The 7,500-nt window shown below is 52.4% G+C and overlaps 1 protein-coding gene across 3 annotated transcripts in view; it reads left to right on the top strand.

Moving 5' to 3' along the window:
* Positions 1-7,500, top strand: part of LOC122263727 (uncharacterized) — a 153,303-nt gene that overhangs the window by 99,956 nt on the left and 45,847 nt on the right. Inside the window, exon 2 of one of the 3 annotated variants that reach the window (XM_086548091.1) lies at positions 3,550-4,515. The exons of 1 other annotated variant lie outside the window; for it this stretch is intronic. In XM_086548091.1, the coding sequence (XP_086404217.1) occupies positions 4,469-4,515 (47 nt within the window). In that variant the 5' untranslated portion in view covers positions 3,550-4,468. Of the gene's footprint in view, positions 1-3,486; positions 4,516-7,500 lie in introns of all 3 variants that reach the window. One more of the 3 variants, XM_086548090.1, reaches the window with a different exon arrangement.

Below are 7,500 nucleotides of genomic sequence, written 5' to 3'. Positions count from 1 at the left end.
TCTCTCTCCATTTTTTTCTCTCTCTCCTCTCTCTCTCTCTCCTCTCTCTCTCTCTCTCTCTCTCTCTCTTTCCTCTCGCTCTCTCTCTCTCTCTCTCTCCTCTCTCCCCTCTCCCTCTCGCTCCTCTCCCTCTCTCCTCTCTTCTCTCCCTCTCCCTCTCCTCTCCTCTCTCTCCTCTCTCTCTCTTTCCTCTCTCTCTCTCTCTCTCTCATCTCTCTCTCTCACAGCTCTCTCTCTCTCTCTCTCATCTCTCTCTCTCTCCTCTCTCTTTTTCTCTCTCTCTCCTTCTCCCTCTCTCTCCTTTCCTCTCTCTCTCTCCTCTCTCCCTCTCTCTCTTCTCTCTTTCTCACTCTCACTCTTTCCCTCTCCTCTCTCCCTCTCTCTCTTCTCTCTCCTTCCTCCTCTCTCCTGTCTCTCTCTCTCCTCTCTTCCTCTCTCTCTCTCTCTCTCTCCTCTCTCTCTCTCTCTCTCTCTCTCTCTCTCTCTCTCTCTCTCTCTCTCTCATCCTCTTCCTCCCCCTCTCCCTTTCCCTCTCCCTCCCTCCTCCCTCCCTCTCCCCTCCCCTCCCCTCCCCTCTCCCCTCCCCTCCCCTCCCCTCTCCTCTCCTCTCCTTCTCCCCCTCCCCTCCCTCTCCCCTCCCCTCCCCTCCCCTCTACCTCTCCCCGCTTCCCCTCCTCTCTACCTCTCCCCTCCCCACTACCTCTCCCCTCCCCTCTACCTCTCCCCTCCCCCCCCCTCCCCTCCCCTCCCCTCCCCTCCCCTCTACCTCTCCCCTCCCCTCTACCTCTCCCCTCCCCTCTACCTCTCCGCGCTTCCCCTCCTCTCTACCTCTCCCCGCTTCCCCTCCTCTCTACCTCTCCCCGCTTCCCCTCCTCTCCACCTCTCCCCTCCTCTCTACCTCTCCCCTCCCCTCCCCTCCCCTCCTAACACCATCCGTGTTCCGCCCACGAGTTATTCCGTTCATTGATCAGAGCAAGACAGCATTTGTACCAGAATGTGCACAGTAACACGGGTTGCATGGTATTCTGGGTTGCACGAGCACCATTGCACCATCGAGCTCTCGTGTTATCTTCCGCAAAGTGAAGGAGTAGAGATCGCTAGTTACAATTGTTCACAGTTGTTCAAGATGGTTTTTACAGGTGAACCATCGTGGACACTTGCTCTTTTTTTTTCTTTACTTGGTTTTCAGTCTTCCTCCTCTTTCTTCCCCTTCTCCTCCTCCTCGTTCTTCCCCTTCTCCTCCTCCTCCTCGTTCTTCCCCTTCTCCTCCTCCTCCTTCTTCCCCTTCTCCTCCTCCTCCTTCTTCCCCTTCTCCTCCTCCTCCTTCTTCCCCTTCTCCTCCTCCTCCTTCTTCCCCTTCTCCTCCTCCTCCTTCTTCCCCTTCTCCTCCTCCTCCTTCTTCCCCTTCTCCTCCTCCTTCTTCCCCTTCTCCTCCTCCTCCTCCTTCTTCCCCTTCTCCTCCTCCTCCTCGTTCTTCCCCTTCTCCTCCTCCTCCTTCTTCCCCTTCTCCTCCTCCTTCTTCCCCTTCTCCTCCTCCTCCTTCTTCCCCTTCTCCTCCTCCTCCTCCTCCTCCTCCTCCTCCTCCTCCTCCTCCTCCTCCTCCTCCTCCTCCTCCTCCTCCTCCTCCTCCTCCTCTTCTTCTTCCTCCTCCTCCATCTTCTTCCTCCTCCTCCTCCATCTTCTTCCTCCTCCTCCTCCATCTTCTTCCTCCTCCTCCTCCTCCTCCATCTTCTTCCTCCTCCTCCTCCATCTTCCTCCTCCTCCATCTTCCTCCTCCTCCTCCTCCTCCTCCTCCTCCTCCTCCTCTTCCTCCACCACCTCCTTTTCCTCCTCCTCCTTCTCCTCCTCCACCTCTTCCACCTACATCCCCACGTGGAGTTAGAATTCTGTTTTATTTGGCAGTATATTTAGCCTCCGTTAAACAAATGGCTTTAGCATGTTTTGAAGTCGCAGGAAAAGATGTTAAACGAACCAGGAATACACATGGATTGCATTGTAAGGGATTTCATATCTTTATTTTTTTCTTGCTCTGCATATTGCAGATAGTAGGACGGGTTTTTTTATTATTTTATTACCTCTTTTCTTTTCCCTTTCTCTATGAACGTACGTGTCGATGGGGAAAGTCAGTCAGCTGTGGATCTTTCACTCGGCCGATGAGAAGCTAAAAAAAAAAACGATTTTTTTTCTTTGTTTTTGCTGTTTTTATTTTCATTTCATGGACATTTTCATCTTTCTTTTTTTTGTATGTTTTTTTGTCATTTTTGTTTGCTTGTTTGTCTTTGTTTTATAGCTTTCATCGTAGGTTTCAGAATTGTTGCGACGGTTGACATTCCGACGGAAATAATTGCGCGTTAATGTTGATACGCAGTATGTATGTGTGCGTGCGTGCGGGCGGGCGGGCGGGCTGGCTTGTACTTGTACCTGTCTATTTATTTGTCTATTTATGTATGTATGGGTCTGTCTATCTATCTATCTATCTATCTATCTATCTATCTATCTATCTATCTGTCGGTCTGGCCGTCTATCAGTCGGTTTACACGCGAGCATGTTGGTATTGTGTTCACACGGTGGTCTAGCGCAGATTGCACTAACAGAAAGTAGATGATATTACCAGGAAATCACGGCGTCTCTCAACACAGGAACCCGCGGGAAGGTCTCGATAGGAAAACAAAAATGGGGGGGGGGGTGTCCCGAGGGTACCTTCCAAATATCCGGTCAGGTGACCCGTAACTTCGCTGGAAATCTTACCCGTGTGACGACGGCGGCCGCGTGTGAACCCGGGCGTGCGAGCCCTGGTGACTCATTGCGCGGCTCACTTGCGCGGACCCCGAACATGATCGTGCACTTGTATTGACACTTATACACACTTATACGCGCTCGCGCACCTGCACCGCACACGCACACGCACACGCGCGCACACACATGCACACACACATGCACACACACATGCACACACATGCACACACACATGTACACACACATGTACACACACATGTACACACACATGCACACACACATGCACACACACATGCACACACACACACACATGCACACACACACACACACATGCACACACACACACACACATGCACACACACACACACATGCACACACACACACACATGCACACACACACACACACATGCACACACACACACACACACACACACACACACACACACACACACACACACACACACACACACACACACACACACACACACACACACATGTATGTATGTATGTATGTATGTATGTATGTATGTATGTATGTATGTATGTATGTATGTATGTATGTATGTATATATATATATATATATATATATATATATATATATATATATATATATACATATATATATATATACACAATACTATACAATACAATACAATGCAATACAATGCAATGCACTAAATAATATGGTACGTAATATATATTCATATATATATAGACATGTGTGTACATCAGCACATCTGTTTTTAAAGGCACATACAAATAGACGTGCGTGTGTTTAAGAAATTGCTTCATCTACGCGACGGCTGTTCCAGCGTGCGTGCGTTGGACCCATGGCTGCGAGGGCCGCTGCGCCGTGGCCCACGTGGCTCCTGGCACTGCTCTTTCGTTAGTGACACTGACACCTGTTCCCTCTGGCGAAAGCCCCTCGCGGCGACCCCTCACAGGGTTCGGACTGATATTGTGACCGGGTTAAGGTCGCCCCTGCCGACCCACCACGCCCTCGGACTCGCGTCGTCCGCCACTCTCCTCGCCGCCACCGCCGCAGCCACCGCCAGCGCCCTCTGTCGGTCACGGCAGTAACTGCACTGCCGCCCACCTGTTGGCGTGTTTGTACACAGGTGTGCCGAAACGTGTGCTGAGTAATAGGGCGCAGAGGGGCGGGGGAGCGGGGCAGGGAGGGGGCGGCCCGCAGGACAGGCTGTGCCGGGCGGCCGAGGGAAGAGTGGGTGCCTGTTGCTCGCGCTCCGAGTAGCGCTAGTCGCATTGTTAGCGCTGTCGCATCAGCATCGCCACTAAAACTACCGCCGCTTCGGGATCGTTGAGTGGACCATAGTGTGATTACCTCCCCCTCCCGCTCCCCCCTCCCCGTGCTCCTCATCTTGCCCATCTTCAAACCGAGAAGGCGTCGGAGCTCAGCAAGAGAAGCCGGGCATTGGGCCAGCTGGTTCGCCACCACGGCCGCCAGGCATGACTCTTTGGAGAACCGCTAAAGTGGCGACTGGATCGTTCAGCTCCTCTGTGCCTCATGCCGGTTAGTGCCTGTGCCTGACTCCGTGATGCATGGTGGTGCCAACGCGGGGCAGCGTGCCTGGCGTGACGTTGACACGTGGCCCGGGGCTCGCCGTGCACTGAGTGGCGACGGCGTGAAATAGTACAGAATAAGAATAAGAATACGAATAAGAAAACAAATACGAATAAAGTTAGTAGAGAGGGGGACCGGCAACGTCCACCATGTTCCAGCAGTATCTGTACCATCATCCACGCGCTGTCCCTCCCTCGTAAGTACTGGGTGCTTGTATGTGGATGTGTTTGTCTGTCCTTTTTTTGTGTGTGGGGTTATGAACGGATGTGTGTGTTTGTTTGTGCTTGTGTTTGTATGGGTATGTGTGCGTACGAGCGATGTGTGTATGTGTGCGTGTACGCGTATGTGCACGTGTGCGTTTCGTGTAAGTGTGCGTGTACCTGTTCCCTTCAATCTTTATTCTTGTCTTATTTTTCTTCATTATTCTTTTTAGGAGAGAGAAAGACAGAATGCGAAGAGGGAGAGAGGTTAGAGGGATAGGGAGACAGAGAGAGACGACAATGGTTGAATGATTGATTAAGAGAGGGGGGGGGGGTGATCTGCCCTCTACGCGTTCCTTCATTATCTGCTGGAATCTGATACGCCGACCACATCGCATATATATTGATGTGGGAGTGATAGGGTGAAGTAAGAAAGGAACTTGTGGCGTAAAGAGGGGAGACGAGGAGGTGGAGGAATATATAGAAGAGGAGGTAGAAGAAGAAGAGTAGGAAGAAGAAGTAGAAGAAGAAGAAGAAGAAGAGGTAGAAGAAGAAGAGATAGAAGAAGAAGAAGAAGAGGTAGAAGAAGAAGAGGTAGAAGAAGAAGAGGTAGAAGAAGAAGAGGTAGAAGAAGAAGAAGAGGAGGAGGTAGAAGAAGAAGTAGAAGAGGAGGAGGTAGAAGAAGAAGAAGAGGAGGAGGAGGTAGAAGAAGAAGAAGAGGAGGAGGAGGAGGAGGTAGAAGAAGAAGAAGAAGAGGAGGAGGTAGAAGAAGAAGAAGAAGAAGAGGAGGAGGAGGTAGAAGAAGAAGAAGAAGAAGAGGAGGTAGAAGAAGAAGAGGAGGAGGTAGAAGAAGAAGAGGAGGAGGAGGTAGAAGAAGAAGAAGAGGAGGAGGTAGAAGAAGAAGAAGAGGAGGAGGAGGTAGAAGAAGAAGAAGAAGAGGAGGAGGAGGTAGAAGAAGAAGAAGAAGAGGAGGAGGTAGAAGAAGAAGAAGAAGAAGAAGAAGAGGAGGAGGAAGAAGAAGAAGAGGAGGAGGAGGTAGAAGAAGAAGAAGAGGAGGAGGTAGAAGAAGAAGAGGAGGAGGAGGAGAGAAGAAGAAGAAGAGGAGGAGGTAGAAGAAGAAGAAGAAGAGGAGGAGGTAGAAGAAGAAGAAGAAGAGGAGGAGGTAGAAGAAGAAGAAGAAGAGGAGGAGGTAGAAGAAGAAGAAGAAGAAGAGGAGGAGGAGGAGGAGGAGGAAGAAGAAGAAGAAGAGGAGGAGGAGGAGGAGGAGGAGGAGGAAGAAGAAGAAGAAGAGGAGAGTAGAAGGAAAAAGAGAAAAGGAGGGTAGAAGAAGAAGAGGAGGGGAAGGAGAGGAGGAGAGAGAAGCCGGCGGAGGAGGAGGAGGAAGGAGTCGGACGGCGCAGGTATAGCAGCCGCAGCCGCTGAGGATGCGGAAGCCGCCACGCGTGCGGCGATCGGTCGCAGAAGCAGCGGCGGCGGAGGTCCCCGCCCGCAGATTAGATGGCTGCTGTTCGCTGCTGTAGGCTTAGGCGGCGGCGGCGTGCGCGGAGGCTGCTGGGCGTAGGTCGGCGTCGCCGGATTAATCCTCACTACTCCGCTTCTTCGTCGTACGGCGCCTCCGCTTCGGCTTCGGCTTCACCACTCGCCTCCCGGCTGCTTCGTCTTGTCTCTCGCACCCTCCGCTTCTGCCTCTAGGCTTGACTCGTCTCCTCCTTTTACTCTCCGCCGCCCCTTTCCTCTTCTCTAACCTCCGCAAAGACACCTCTCCTCCGCCTCCTCCCCTCAACTTCATCGTGACGCTCCCGCCTCCACGCCTCGTTCCCGCCTACGTTACCGCCTCCAGCTGGCCTCCTTTTCATGCCTCGTCTGCTTCACCCTCCTCTCCTCCGCCACTTCCTCTGATATCCCACCACAGCAAACTGCTCACAATTCACCGCTACCTGCCTCGGCTGCCCCGCTGCTCTAAGAAGTGTGCTAGCGCGCGAGCGCGCGAGCCACCTTGTAACGTCCCCAACGCGCTTGGCGAGAAGGCATTACGGAGATTCCCACATTAATCCATCGTCGCAGGCGGTTGACACACGCCGAACTTGCCTAGACCAACTAACTCCCTCCCTCAACTTCCGTAACGCCCTCCTCCGTCTGCATCCCTCACGCCACTCCCTCGCCGTTCCCCTACCTCCCTCTAAGCCTCCACCTCATTCAAACTCTTCCCTTCCCTCACTCATTCACTCCTCGCGCTCTACTCTCACGTCATCCTCCACCCTCCTCTCCCCTCTCCCTTCTCTCTCGCGCCCAGCTTTCGCACGCGCCGCGCGCGCGCCCCGCCATTTCCCTACCTCTTTCTATGCTTCTCAATCGTTCTTCCTTGCAAAACTTCGTCCCCGACTCCAACGTCGCCCGGCGTAGCCACAACTCTCCTCTCAAGCCACTCCCCCACGACCACCCCACCCTCCCTCCCTCCACCTAACCGCCCCCCTTTCCTCTCTCCCCCTTCACTCCCACTCTCTTCTCCTCACTACCTCCTTCCACTCTCTTTCCTTCTACACATCTTTTCTTTCTCTCTCTACCTCACTCTCTCACTCTCCATCTCTCTTTCATTCAAACTTTCCTTTCTACTTTCCTACTCTCACTATCGACCCCTCCCCCACTCATCATTCTCCCCTCTCACTCACAAAATCTCACTCTCTCTCTCTTCTCTCATCCTTCTCTCCCCTCGTCCACCTCTCTCTCCATCGTTTACTCCCTCCCACCCATCACTCTCCCTATCTCACTCCTCTCCCCACTCTCCTTTCTCTCTCTAAACTTTTCTCTCTCTTCTTCTCTTACATAATCCTCTTTCATTTTACACTCGTCTAACATATCTTCCTCATCTCTCTCTCTCACTCTCTCCCTCCTCACTATCTTCAAACTCACACACCTCTCTCTCTCACTCTCTCAACACCTCTCTCTCCTCTATCTCCCTCTCAACTACACTACTCACACTC

The sequence above is a fragment of the Penaeus japonicus genome, unplaced genomic scaffold (assembly GCF_977035675.1).
Source record: "Penaeus japonicus unplaced genomic scaffold, GWHDUDI00000001_assembly GWHDUDI00000020, whole genome shotgun sequence".
Classification (NCBI taxonomy): Eukaryota; Metazoa; Arthropoda; class Malacostraca; order Decapoda; family Penaeidae; genus Penaeus; species Penaeus japonicus.
The sequence above is the reverse complement of the archived record's forward strand: the minus strand, read 5'-3'. Positions and strand labels throughout refer to the sequence as shown.